Source organism: Taurulus bubalis, assembly GCF_910589615.1.
Source record: "Taurulus bubalis genome assembly, chromosome: 8".
Taxonomy (NCBI): domain Eukaryota; kingdom Metazoa; phylum Chordata; class Actinopteri; order Perciformes; family Cottidae; genus Taurulus; species Taurulus bubalis.
This window is the reverse complement of record NC_136596.1, coordinates 12,065,380-12,080,450: the sequence shown is the minus strand read 5'-3', so window position 1 is coordinate 12,080,450 and position 15,071 is coordinate 12,065,380. Positions and strand designations below refer to the sequence as shown.

At 39.9% G+C, this 15,071-nt stretch overlaps 1 protein-coding gene across 1 annotated transcript in view; it reads left to right on the top strand.

Moving 5' to 3' along the window:
• Positions 1-321: 321 nt before the first annotated feature.
• Positions 322-15,071, top strand: part of LOC306740573 (EGF-like repeat and discoidin I-like domain-containing protein 3) — a gene marked incomplete at both ends in the record, with an annotated part of 91,680 nt that continues 76,930 nt past the window's right edge. The window contains one exon of the mRNA XM_079222784.1: positions 322-385. Coding sequence (XP_079078910.1) covers positions 322-385 — 64 coding nt within the window. The remainder of the gene's footprint in view (positions 386-15,071) is intronic.

Genomic DNA, 15,071 nt, shown 5'->3' with positions numbered 1-15,071 from the left:
TGTGCGGGAGCGCTGGGCACACACGCCGCTCTCCCTGCTACATCGCACCACTGCGGTAGGAGCGGGGAAGGCAGCAGCAGCAGCAGAGAGTGGGGGCAGGAGGCAGGCAGCCTCAGTCCACTTGTTCCTGCACGGACCAACTCAGTCTCTCTGTCGACTTTCACACAGGTGGACTTCATCTGAGAGGACATATAGCAACAGATCCCAGTGCCACCCTACAGCCCAGCGAGAGCAGAGAGAACTTTTTGCTATTGCTCCATGATTTTTTTTTTTTTACCACACCTCCGTAACCTTGGCAGTCAGACCTGTAATTGTGACAGGATGGGACCGCTACTCCTCTCCATCGTCCTGTGTTTGGGCGCCGCTGTCCCGCAGCGTGTGATAGGTGAGTGGAAAAGTGACCGGCTGTCATCAGCGTTGACAACACATTTTTACACGACTAGCCTTTTTTGTACCCCAAAACTGATCACATTTCGCAAGTGACCAAGTAGCCTGAATCCGATTATTTCAAAGAGGGGAGGCCCACATTAACCGCTGAGCAAAATGTAATATGCGTGTATGGAGAGGTTGTGTTGTTTGCGGAAAACGAGCTTTCCAGCGAGGATTGGCAACAGAAAACTACCAGTGGTAATCTGTGCACGACTCGTTAGTTAATTGGTTTACTTGCGTTTTAAGGACACTTGTGTGAGTCGATCAAACAGACGAATCAATGTTTTATCCGTGCGTAATGTTTCCGTGACAAGGGGCAAAATCGATCCATGCATCAGACGAGCGCATTTTAAGGCAGCATCGTGCATTGCTCCAATATGTTGTGTGCGCCCTCGCAGTGATGATGATCTTCAGCGGTTTATTCGCCAGAAATTACGTCACTTTTTCCTCTTTCACAAACTGAGTTTAGAAAAACAGATAAATGGGAAGTCTCGACAACGTGGGCTCGATACAGATCCAGAAGCTTTCGCTTCAAGGAGATATGCTAGAGAGCCTCCTGTATTAGTTGCATTACGGCACTATTATTGACTAAGATGTCACCAAGAGAAGGTCACTTGTGCGTTGCGAGTCTAATGTATAGAGTCTTGTCAAAAGCTGTCTGACTGCGTTCCTTAGAGAGGAAATTGTTGAAAGCTTATATATTCATCTGACCCTCTGGATCAATATTTAAATAATTTGTCATCCCCCCCACCCCCTCCTTTGCCCTTTTAGTTTCTGGTAATAGGAATATTTAAGCGTTAGTCCGTGCTGTATATTTTCCATGAACAGTGCAGAACCTGTGAGAGTTGTGTAAAGAAAGCAGTGTAGCCCTTATGGAAGTGGGTCATGCCATCCTCCTGTCTCTATTCATTTAGCAACATGCTTGCCTCAGGAGTCCCACATGTCAGACAGACCTCCGTCTCCACACCAGGAGTGTGCCTTAAGCAGAGTTTCTAAGGCTCCCTAAGCTTTGCAGTGTCAACTGAGAATCAGCCGCCAGAAGACATAATAGTCCCTGGTAGTGATGGCATAATGGATGCAGAGGAAAAGGAGGCAGTGCCGTGGGTCGGCTTGTTTCAAGGCCCAGTGAGTTAAAAATACACCGCCAACTTGTCTCTCAATTAATCACATCCCAGTTAAATTGGTTGTGTTGTAAACGGTTTCCTACAGCTGTAACCTCATTCACTCAAGAGGCTGGTTTGAGGAGGTGGATGGAGGGTCTAAACTGTACTTGATCTGTCTGTGAGCATCCTTACAGCCATCCTTGGTCATCCTGGCAGCTATTTTAGCAACATAACTGCTCTGGACGGGCTCCAAAGGCCCAGTAGCATTCAAACTTCTCATCATAAGGAATACATTGCTAGTGATTAGACATTTTGTATTGTACAAAAGCTACGTTATACTTACCTTTGGTGGTTGCCAAAAGGTAGCAGGTGTCTTCAGAGACAGCTGCTTACAAACACTCTTTTCAGGATGTCACAGGGTGCCCGTGTCCACTGAAACAAATTGATGGGGTAGACACATTCGCCTTCAGGTAAAACAGGCTGCATTGTTCCAAGTCAGTGTGCAATACATCACTTCCTCTGGTTGGTTGCTGGTGCTGACTCTCACACATTGTTTGGGATACTGCCTGTCCGCCTGGACAAAGAGCACGACGGCACCAGTGGGCCCTCTGTATATAAGATGCTTTTGTGCTTGTTTAGAGTCAGTTTTAATGAATTCTATGCATCTTAATTGTAGTCTCAGTCTTGTTATTATGGCCGCACAGTTACAGCCTTTTAAGCAAATGGACAGCCATCTGTAGGGACAATGTGATTGTCCGCTATTAGAGAATCGTGATTAGTGTTATTATTGTTGGTCACTGTTCATTTCGCTCAAAAATTTCACTCAATTAACACATTTGAAGTAACACAATGCACTGATGTAGAAGCATTGTGCTTTCTAAAATGATTGTGGTTTCAGATTGGTCTGACCAGTTGCTCGTCATGCTCACTGATTGAAGATTTCGGTCAGTTTAAAACTGGAGGGAAAAAAACGGACAGAAGGGTACTTCCTTGTTAACAGGAATGACATCTGGTGCCTTTGGATAAACAAAAGACCAGCTACAATTGAGTTGGATGGAAATTGTTGCCTGGCTGTAACGTAATGCTTTTGGTATCTTGGGGCCGTGGATTGCCATCAGCCCAGTGCAGACTAACTCACTTACATTTTCCTCCGGCGCATTGTTTTACGACACTATATGCACGGTGGGCTATAATTTTCATGAGTTATGTGATGTATTGATCACTGCAAATATATAACCTCAGACTTGTAAACAAATTGCTGCAGCAGAACATTGAATTGAGCTGGAGCAATACATTGATTAATTGATGAGTCAAACAACAGAACATTTATTTTAATAAAGAATTCATGAAGTTGGTTAAAGCTTCTCAAATGTGATGAGTTGCTGCTTTTCTTTGTCATATATGACTGTAAACTAAATTGCCTATTTTTGCCTTTGTGACTGAATAAAACAAGCAAGCTGAACACATTATCTTAGGCTTTGTGAAATTATTTAAAATTGATCAAGAACACACAAATAATTGTTTGTTTCAGTATTGACCTGTTCTTCAAAAGTCTAAATAATGCACATCTCTAAGTTAATTGTTGAATTGCCTTTTTAAATTAAATACTTCTTAGTGAACTTGCTGCCACTGGGCATAAAATGATCGAGCTTGTGTTTGCAAACAGTTGGGGATATTAATAGAAGATGTTCTCTTTAAATGCATGCAGATGATAGCGATCCATCTAAAAGCTCATTAAATTTACTGGCCAGTGGCCACTGAAGGTTATGGCGGACGTATAGGTGACTTTTAATAACAATGACAGGCAACCTCCCTCTACAGTGCCCTTCAGTCTGGTTTTAAATGGCACAGTCTTCAATCAGTGGAGCGAGGTCAGACCTCTGTCAGATCAGCAGCCATGATAACCAAAGGAATGGAAGCAACTCACTGGACGACAAAATGCACACAAGGGAATAAGACATGGGTTATCAGAACACATAGGAATCAGTCTTTGCACAAAACTATCTCTTGCTGCTGTAGTGACATTGGCAATGTCTATATTTTTCATGTTTGTGGAATTTGATTGGGCTATTCATTGTCAGTATTTAATCCCATGATTTATGATCATTTGACTCCTCTGCTGACAAGTCCATTGATTGGGAGCCATTTGTCTTTGCTGTGGTCCGGCTTCTGTTGTCTGGTCTACATTTCATGCTTGACTTATTGGCAAAGTAGTCGAGGGACAGTTACAGAGGTTGCAAGCACACACAAGCGCTAACCAAATAACCTTAACTAGGCCCTGAGATAAGAACGGGCAGCACTATAGTATATAATGTAAGGAATGTATTAATTCCTGCAATTTCAATAGGGCCTTCGCTGCCCCGATGTTGTCGGTGCTCGGGCCCTAATAAATTGTTTGAGCCAGCACAGACCCATAAGTTTTCAGACAGAAATTACTGTCAAATCACAAGATATTGGTGTAAGCTACGCTCTCTGCTTTAGCCTAGTTTTAGATTTTCAAGGTGATTTGAAGCTTTTCAGTTCTGCTTTTGTGCATCAGACAGTGAAAATGAACAATGTGAAAAAGACGAACAAAAAGACAATCGGCAGTAAAAAAATTGCCTCTTTTCACACAAGACTTCCCCTGTTTTCCCCTAATCCTGAAATCAATGTCTGATGTTTCCATTCACAAAACTCTGGAAACATTGATTCAGAGTTTTCCCAGACAACTTAAAAGTCTAACACTCGCTAAAAGCAAGATATTACGCTATGACGGCTGGCATAAGCAGCGATCGTCTTAAAATTGTATTAATGCCAGGTTTCAAAATTCAGACCGTAACTATGCCAGAAAAAGAAAAAGCGGCCCTCTGAAACAGTACATAGATTATATGAATGTTTTCGTTTGTAGTGTCATTTCATGTTGAGTGCAGCTTTACTTCACTTGTTCAGCTCGATCATGCAGCAGCACATCCTTTCATAGTTTGAGCAATCACAAGACCACATGCTGGTTTTAAGTAATCCCACTGGGTCATGATTAATGACTCAACTTTTGGAGGCACAAGTCGGCCCACACTGCAGGCCGTACAATGAGTGTGTGGCACAAACAGACATTGCACATAATGAAGTCATATAATGCCTTGTTTGAAATGAACTGTAACATACAGTTTGGGATTTTCCTGAAGCTTGCGAATCTCTTGACTAACTAAAAATACATATTATATTTGGAAAAAAGCCATCCAAATAGAACACATTTAGCTTGAAGTTGATAATGGAATTTGTTGCTATAGTTGGCCTTAAATTGCTGTTTAGACACATTATTTGTAACATGCAACATGTTGCAGGTACAGGTTCAATATCAAAGATATAGTAACATACAAAACAGTATTCATCATTACTGCACAGTAGCCAACCGTACTGTTAACGGATGGCAATATGTGGATGAACGGTGGTTTAATGACTAACCCAGTAAGGACACTTTCGCTTTAACCCACATTAATGTGATGTTGAAAGAGCATTTTAAACTTGCCATTAAACTGTATTCTTAGAAATTTATCTTGATAGCATGAAGTAAAAACTAATCAACACCACATTTGTATTCACTCACATACATTTGCTTCTGGCTGCCACGGCAGAAAATGACTGAAATTATTCTCAAAATATGTTTACTTCTTTCATATTGGTATGTAATATAATTATATACATTTATCACAATGTGTGCTATGGCTTACAGGCCAGAGTAATTACAGATTCATCGCAATAATTCACTTTAAAACACAAACATGGTTTTGCATTCAATAAAGTGTCAACACGGCAAAGCCTTCATAATGTTTTTTCACAATAAGTAGAATTAGGCTGCATTTTATAGAGGGGGATAGTGTGCTTTGTGCTAATTGCATCTAAAGATTAAGTTTAGACTTCTCTATCGTCCTTGCAGCCTGGGGTAAAAAACAACAACTCAAATTAGATTAGAGCTCTTATGCTGCGTTCCAGAAAACTACCGTGGAACGCCACTCAAAGAGTTTTACTAAACTACTAAACTAAATCCTTCTACCTCGACTTCATGAAGAAGCAGTTGTCTCACGTCACATATAGCAACACCTATGGAAACCCAAAGGCAACATGACGTTAATGTGCCTTCATTTGTGTAACAATGCATATTATTATATAGTAAAACCTATTCTTTATGTAAATTTATGTCAAAATATTTCTGCACGATTATTATGTCGCTGGTAACGCTAAAAACAATCTCTTAAAGTGTCATATGTCTTTTTTTCTCCTCTTTTTCACTCATACTGCTGCTTCAATCGTGTGTCAAAGACATTTTCACGGTCAGCCGTGTTATTTTTTTCAGTTGGTGTTATGCACCTGGACCACTTGGAGGTCGGAATTTAACAATTTCAACTTGAACATGCCGACCTGCATAAATTTGAGAAATACAGTTCAAAAAATATTGTGCTGACCCTGTTTCTAAAACAGTATTTCTTTTTTTTGCTTATTTTGCTTGTACATGAAATAGAAAAGCCCAAATGTCATCATCCTCTGCAGGGTTTCACCAATGTATTGCAAGCCAGGCCAAAGGATTTTTAAGATGCTTCTTTTTAAACAAAAATGTGTTAAACGAGTAGCGAACAACTTTCAGGAATATGTGCATGTTGTGTGCTAAACATTACTGAGTCAGTGTGAGAGCCTTCACAAAGAGGCAACTCAACAAAATAACTTGTTTGTAACAATTCACTGTTACAAATTGTGTTACGCCAACAGCAGTGGTGGATGAGAGAATGTGGACAGAACACATTAAAATATCCCTGTTCTACATGTTTACATCTTGTTTATGCTTATTTTGATACATTATTGACCTTATTCCTTCAAAGGTTTATTTGCAGTTACAATAATCAGCATACTTCACTTTACTGTGTGCACCGCAGCCTCTCTGCTCTGATGTTGACTGACTTCCCTGTATATGTGTTTGTGTATGTATGTGGAGAGCTCCTCCACAGCCCCAATACAGAGCAGGGGAGAGGCTGATAATGAATGCTACAGTTTTTAGCTCCGGGGCCTGTATGATACAGGGTTTCATTGCGTTTCAGCCAGGCTTTTGTGATGTGTTTATTGTGCATGTTCATATTGCAATGAAATAGCGACAACTTTGGCTCCGGCTCACTCGCTTGCTTAAGGTGGGCTGGCTTTTAAGCTCACCTTGCCAGGGCTTTTCTGCCAGAGCAAAGCACCATATGGACACATGTTCTTACCCACGCCTGGATTTGTAATGCACTGCAATTAAATTGAGCTTCTGTGCTTTGATTACCCACTATGAAACAACATTACCCATGACCATTTGATAATGCACAATCGTACTTCTGTGGTTATTTTGGTGAAAATAATGCAACTGTTTTGCCCCCGGTCTTTTTCCAAGCCTGTGAATACAAGCAGAGGGCCCCGGTCACTATGGGACGAATAAAGGATTATCTTATCTTATCTTATCAGTAACGCATTACTCTACACAAACACCAATAATGTACAGTTAACTTATTACTTTCAAATGAAAGTAGCCTGTGATATATACTATTTCATTTTGAGAGTGACTTGCCCAACACTGGCAAGTATCAGGCTGCATTATTATCGTTTTCTTTATGTGAGCCAAGCACAGCCTTTGTATTGCAGTGGGAGTGGATACGGAGCACTCTGGACCCTCCCTTTTTTGTCAGGAGAGTGTCAGAACAGCAGCAGCTATTCATGATGGTTGCTGGCCATGAGTGAAAGTCCACCTCTCCACAGCAGATCAATAAGAATACATTAGTTTGGATTAAGTGCAGAACTGCAGCAGCCTGTAAATCTGAAGAGGTGTGAGTAGTTTGAGCCTGTTTAAGCTCTATTGTGAGACCAAAGCTTTAAGACAGTAAGATTACAAATGAAATGTCATTTTTGAGAGTTTAAAGCTTGTACATGGATGGATGAATGACGCATAGATCTTTGAATGTTTGAATGTTTCATCTTTACACAAAAAGCCCGCTCCTGACACATTTTCACAACGTAACATCTTCTGTTTTGAAGATATAAATGTATTTTTTGCTTGTAATTTATACATATTGTTCCCATCTATCAAAGACTTTTATAATAATGTGGGTGTATCATTTCAGTTTTATGGCATCGTCAGGTGTGTGTAGGCCCTCCAGTCTCATATTAACTTTGTAATAGGAGGATAACATAAGGGGGGTCAAATAAACCCAAAGTTTGCAGCACTTATGCTTGTATTTATTGGACAGGCATTCTTTTGTTGCTGCAGACTGGAGTTAAGCCTGTTTTAGTCAAAAAAAGATTGAAGAGTTAAAGCAATGAGCTTTGCTTTGGTCAGATAAAGTCTCTCCGCCGGGCTCGGCAACACCACTGCATTTGCAATAAGCCCAATCTACTTATTGAGATCAAATGGGTGCAGGTGGCTTAAATTCTTACTTCCAACAAGCCCTAAGGAGATGCAGGCTACTTATTCTTATTCTAGAAGCATACTTTAATCATGAGCGCTCATGTTACAGTCTACACCAGGGTCTAAAAGAAACTTCATTCATTAACTCTTTTCTTCTGTTGTTTGAATGTACAGTAAATGATGCCCCAGAATCTAAGAAATGCATGTTCATCTAAATGCACTAAAAAGTAGACACAAAGTCGAAAATATTTTTTTTTTTGCTGGGTGCTCTCCGTCTTTTACTGTTTACTCTCTTTATGTACAGCCGTTGTTCTGATGATCTCTTTCTCTTTTTACTCACTCGTCTCGTACTCGTCTCGTACTCGTAGAACGAGCAAAGTGTAGATACAAGCCTTGTTTTAGGATCTGTTTGTGCATTTCATCCCATGCCCAGACTCATCATCTATGTACTTTACAGCATCTTAACTTATATTTGTGTGTGTGTGTGTGTGTGTGCGTGTGTGTGTGTGTGTGTGTGTGTGTGTGTGTGTGTGTGTGTGTGTGTGTGTGTGTGTGCATGCGTGTAGTTAGGTGGGCTTGTGTGCTCGAAGCTGGGAGAGGTAACCCAGAAATGTCACCACACAAAGTCTAGGCAGCAATTCTGGCTCTTAAGCACAGTGTGGATGCACATCTATACTTCACTCATTTGCCAAGAAAACAAAAACAGCATCCCTTTATTTATCATGTCAGTCAGCCTAAATTGTGCTTGTGCTGAATGCCCACAAGGGGTATATTTGGTGAGTGATTGAAAACAAGAAGAAGCCCATGTATTAAAATAAATGTGTTTTGATGTTAACAATCTGTATAATTTCAACTGAAAAGCTCAATCTTCAACTCAAATATGAATAAACGGCTCTGGACTAGCGCCAAGCCTTTTTCAAAAGAGTTATTTGAAGCAATTGCATGAAGTATTATGCTGCACATTGAGAAGTGAAGTGCAATTTATTGGAGTATAAGTGGAATATCTCCAAAGCAGATGTTTTAGATTACCTTTGGGCCTTTTTGTATCAGGCGGGTGGAAGAGCTGAGCGCCAGGACAGAAATCACCTTTAAAATGAAGTTCAATGAACAGCAACTACTTATCTTCAAACTTCAAAGTAAAGCTTATTAGAACACTTGCAGTGGCAAATAGCTGCTGATCTCCCTGACTTGGTGACAGGAAACAGTTGAAATCAACTTAATGCGGTGATGCGGTTTAGCAATGGGCACTATTTAGCTTATGTTTTTCTGCCTTTAAGCTTTATTTGACTTTAGATCGATAAGAAAACCAAGGACTACCTGATTGTTGCTGTCGCCACCTCTATATGTTATGTCAGTGTATATTTACAGGGACATCAGTTAAAAGAATGGGGTGGATTTATTACACAAAAGATCATATTATATTACAGTAATGTAACACCACCCATATTGGTTTGGTTTGTATATTACCTGAAATATTTCTCTCCATTAACAGCAAAGCCCAACAAGCACCCCACAAGCTAAAGCATGCGGACACACTGTTGATAAGATACAACTACTTTGAATGTGTGGCACGTGCTTAAGGTTTGCTGCAGGAGTGATGTGTTTGTATACCCCCTTCCACCGATCTTTGTGTATGTCATTAAAGTTATCACTCGGGAGCTGATGCTGTATGAATAGATGCAGTATTCAGTATCAGTCCTTCATTGTATGAGCAGTACTTGCTGATATGCATCTTTTTAAGACTTTGCACATTGTAGGGGAACAATGAGAGCAAAGCAGAATGAAAGACAAAAGACAAATGTCTATGTCTATGGATTATCATTTGTTGTCACTTAGTGTAACAACGAAGTTTAAATCATAGAGCTTATTTTTAACCAGGTTCAAAGCATTGATGAGGCATCTTTGTGGGATATCTCTCTCTCTCCCTCTAAGTTATAATTATAACACATCAAATCAAGGTTCTAAGGTGGCTGCTGCAGCTGGGCGAAGATTTGTCTTGATATTGTCAATAAAACTATTTCATAGCTTTCATATTTGCCTGTACTCTGTATGTTTGATACTTGACCATGGGCTCATTTTGCAGATTGCTTGCTTGCTTATTAAGAGCAATCGTTTTCAAAGACGGGAACCACAGGTGGGTCGCAGGAGATTTTATTAGAGGTCGCTAAACAAATTAGCAGAAGTTCTTACATTTTACCATTTATATCTGTGATACACCTTTGAGCCACATGAGGAGGGTGGCTGAATGTTCGTATGTTCTAATAAGTGTAGCCTGCATATCATATGTAATCTAATACGAAAGGCTAGTGTACATTATGTTTGTTTTCCTGATGAGAAGAAATGAAAAGAACGTGATAGCCTGTTAACTGCATCTAAATGCATCTATTTGGTCTCATTTATGAAGTATTTCACATATGTAGTATATGTTTTTCAATAACAGATGCATCAAATCAAGTGATTCATCAAACGTATATCTCTTTGAAATGAGAAGTTTACCTTTTCACGATAATCAGAATCAGAATCAGAACCATTTGTTGCCACATATGTTCTTGGCGGGTGGTAATATAAGGGGATGTGGAAATGCCACTAGAAATGGTCAGGAATGCTCAATTTGCTCTCTTCACAATTTATAGAAAAGGCCTGTTGTGAATTGGTTCGCTATGGTTTGTCAATTTTAGAAAGTGGGTCCCCAGGAAAAAAAATTGAAAGAAATGATTAGCTGATTCTGTCATTCAGTTACACATCAGTTACTTATTTTCCAGTGAACTGTCTATTCAATGTCTAATCACTGAAAAGTAGCTTCAGTACAACAGCTTGATGTCCAGTAATCAGCCGTGACTGTACTTCATCTCCAATAAAGCTACTGTACACTGAGCCTTGTCATGCACAATACTGTGGCTCTTTGAGGAAGGAGCGCCTGCAACATGAAATTCACTGACCAAGGAGTAAGCAGGATGAAGAAATTCAATTTGTCAAGGCCTGCCCTTTCCAGTCCACACAATGCACAGCTTAGGCCAGCGGGTGTAAAGTATGAGTGCAACTAGGATCAGAAGATATTGTGTAACTATTTCTTCATGTCCTTCTAACATGCATGTAGTGTCATAAAGCAACATCACATGCAGCTTCCTTTATAATATCTTTTTTACAGTTTAAATTGCCACTGCGACTTTAACCAAACAAGTCATAGTACCATGTACTGGATGAGAGACTTGCTGTGCAGCGAGACATTGAGAAGGCGGACAGTGCATTGTGCAACAGGGTGTGTTATTATGTGTGAGATGACAGTCAGAAGAGATTTAAAAGGAATAGAATGACATCTTGGGGAAATACGCCCTTTTGCTTTGTTGACAAGTATTAAATGTGAAGATCAATACCATTCTCATTACTTGTCTGTTCAATATGTAGCTGAAGCCAGCAAACCATTAACGTGTGTCTCATTTGTTTAATCTGTACAAATACCAACGTTTAAAAACAATTTGCCGTTTAACAAAGGGTTATTGTGAAGGACTGTTTCATGAAGTCTTGTTGTCAGCAACTCCTTGTTGTCACAACTCCTATCCAAAACATAGTCTGACACATAAACCTCGTAAAATGGCACTTTTGTATTTGCCGTCACTTTGATTCACGTACAGAATAAACAAACAAGATATGGTGTGACAATTACCGATTTTTGAAGGAGCATGTAGGTGTTTTGGGGATCTTTCAAACAGATTTTTCCAGTCCTTCTGCTAAGTGAAGCTAACCGGCTCCTGGTTCTAGCTACTTGTAGGACAGACAGACATAAGGTATCAGTCTTCTTCTCTTACTCTCCTTATTAGCAAGGAGGTGTCCAGACATGTTTCCTTTAATGCAAAGAAAAGTTGAATAATAATATATAATGAAATGCTTTTCCTGTATTTATCAAATGAATGATTGGCCCTTTGAAGCTATCTGTCTCCTTGCCTCTTTCATATGCACACGCAAACCGACTAAACATTTGAATGAACCAGTGCATACTTTGTACATTTTGAATCAGAGGGTTATTCAGTCACAGAGTGTATTTGTGTGGCATAATTTCCCTTTCATCCAAAATTCCACATGGAAAACATCAAGACAACAAGAGAGCTAATGAGGTACATTTACCGAACAGGGTCACAGAAATGCCTTCATCTTCTGTTGAATATGCATCAATCCTGTAAATTAGTGGCACAGTTTTCAAGTAAAATGCTTTTTCCCCTCGTCCAATTTTTTTTCTTCTTTTCATGCCTGTTAATCTGCACGGGCACTTTCCTTCACAGACACCGTCCTGAGATGAGATGTGAGCTCCACTTCTTTATACATGTTTGATGAATCGTTTTATGCCACTTCTGGGGTACAAGCATGAATGTGAGGGATCTTGTCGCGGAAAAAAAAGCGCACAGAGAACGGAGAGAAGCATGTTGCAGACAGGAATTGAGCCACAAGCTCAGCTGTGGATGTTAGGCAGAAAGAGGGGTCAGTCATACTGCAGCTCCTGCTCAATGGCCGCTCCCTTCAGACCTAAAGTGGTATTTTCTCGGAAACTCATAGCTTGTATTTAGCAGGGCATTCATCATTTTCTTTCATAAATCTATAATATTTTTAAACGGTTAGTGAAAGACCCAACTGTGCCTCTCAGTGAAAGAAAGCATGAACACTAAACTGAACAAAAGGTTAAATAGCCCATTATTGAAGGTAGAAAACATTCAAAATCTGTGATTTGTTCAACACAGTTTTGCACTGACATGAACATGTATGTATTGTCGAGATAGTGCCACGGAATGCTGAAAAATATATATCAACAATAATAATGATAATAATGCACAAACTTGTTCTGTATCACAGAAACATCCTGAAAACTGCAACCATTTCCAATGTATTGTTGAATTTACTCTCTCCATGTACTCTAGTAGCATTATTGAAAATACTATTGTGAATCCAGTAAAATGTTTATGAGCTAAAGCTGAACCTGAAATTGGATGCATATTAATTATGTTGATTAACACAATCCATCATAGGGCCTTGATGTTATGTTTCTCTGCCGGTCTTTGATTTACAACCGATTCAGAACCATCAACAATTTATTTTGGTGATTTATTTTTGGTTACCATAGGATTTGTCTTTTAATAAAACTAAAGCAGCAAAAAAGAACATTAGAATATTAAGGCGTGTGTTCAATGTGTCATAATTTTACATATAACGATTGTATATTTCTCATTTTGCAGCTTTAGTTTAATTGAAATTAGTTTCAATTTATCAAATTAGAGGAATTATAATTTATATCTTCATTTTGCTGCCACACTTGCATAGAATAACCATGTAACAACATCAGCCTTGTCATTATCATCATTAATGAAGCTCTATATTGACCTAAAGGGATATTAAACCTAAAATAAATACTTACGGCAGTTCATTTCTGAGGGATTCATCTTCATCACAAACCTGCTGAGGCCACATAGAATAAATATGTTAAGCTGAAGACCAGCGAAGGTCTGTCAACAGCGGATATTGAGTAACGGTGTTACTGCTGATCCGTCAGGGTCATGGGAGGATGCTATGTATGAAGTGTTGTGTGGATCGGCAGAATTGGACCATATGGGCTTTGCCCCGTGGAGTTCTAATTCTCAATATGAATTAGGCATTCATTAAAGGGTAACGATCAGGCAGTGAATCATTCACTCTGTAACATTATATTAGGTGGTGCTCCTAACTTCTGATTGTGTTTCATTGTGATTTATAATATGCAGGGTGGTAAAAGATCCCTCTCATCTTATATGAGTTAACATAATCCGTGATATACTGTTAATTTTAATATCTTAAAATCTACCAAAATAGAACCATAGTTTTGGAAGCATTGTACTTTTTTTTTTTAAGGAACCTCATGACTCATAACTGCACTTATTTCACCTGAGGAAAGATTCAGTCCTTGGTCTCAGGTTGCTGCAAAATCCGTTGAACCCTCTAGACACTGGGCTGAGTGCATTATCGCTGCCTCTGGCCAATGATGAGGAAAGGTATCGATCTTATCCTCCAACGAAAGCCCTCTGTGCATCTCTGCAGGGCTTAGAGATGGCTGAGGCAGGATGCACAGTAATGAGAGCAATAGAGGGCAGAATGGGGGACCAGTTTACTCCTAACAAGGATGGAGACCTTTTCACTAAAGAAAAGAAAGAAGCTTGGTGGGCTTTTTTGTTTGCTTGTTTTTATTTAACCCCTCTCAAGACGCTCAGGCCTTTCTGTCTCTGAGCACAGTACAGGTCTTAACCACACAATGCACTGTAGCCTTGATGGTCTTATCTGGAATGTAGGACCCCTGTGGGAATATATCTCAGCTGTTTGAAAAGTAAAGTTGGTTTACTCGCAGTATGAAGTCAAAGGAGCAGTGGAGGTGGTCTCAAACAATCAAAAGCATTTCTCAGCGAAAGGGGTTTGAGCTGAGCCAGACCTAAGATGACAGGATACCTCTGGCTGGGAATAAATATCCCCACTCCTTTGAGTGCAATGGTTGGAGGTTTATGTGGCAACAGAAGTTGTTTTTGAGACAAGGACTCCAAGGAGAAGACTTTGTGTGCACAAGCCTTTGAGATGATGATTATGTTGGTTGAAGCCTCGAAACCTCACAGTGACCAAAGCTCCACCACACCATACTTATCATGGATTGCTGATTCTGGGCCATGACTGCTGTAGGTTTAGTTAAGCTTACGTCATATGAATGGTGGTGGGAGCGGTAATGGTGTTGAAACAAAAGGTTCTTTCATGCTCAACAACAGATGAATTTTGATTAACTTTTCTTTTTTTTAATGGGTAACGTTGCATACGTATTCCATACTGACATGGAAGACTTCAGGTTGTGTTTGTGCCTTCTTGGTCCAGAAAGGGAAAATGTAATGTGCATCCAGGCCAAATAGCTTGTGCTGAAAGATCAGTGGCAGTGTAGGAGAGAATCTCTGGTCTCTCCTACACTGCCACTGATTGCATGCATGTTGACAGCAATTGGTCAACGAGTCAAATTTGCTTGTCAAAGTTCACCAAAGTTGAACTGTGCACAAAAGCGCTGCAAAGATTGATTTCGCAGCCGTGAGCAACATGAGTGATTGTGACAATTCCATAGCAGTGAAATGACTTCAATTTGAAATTCCTCT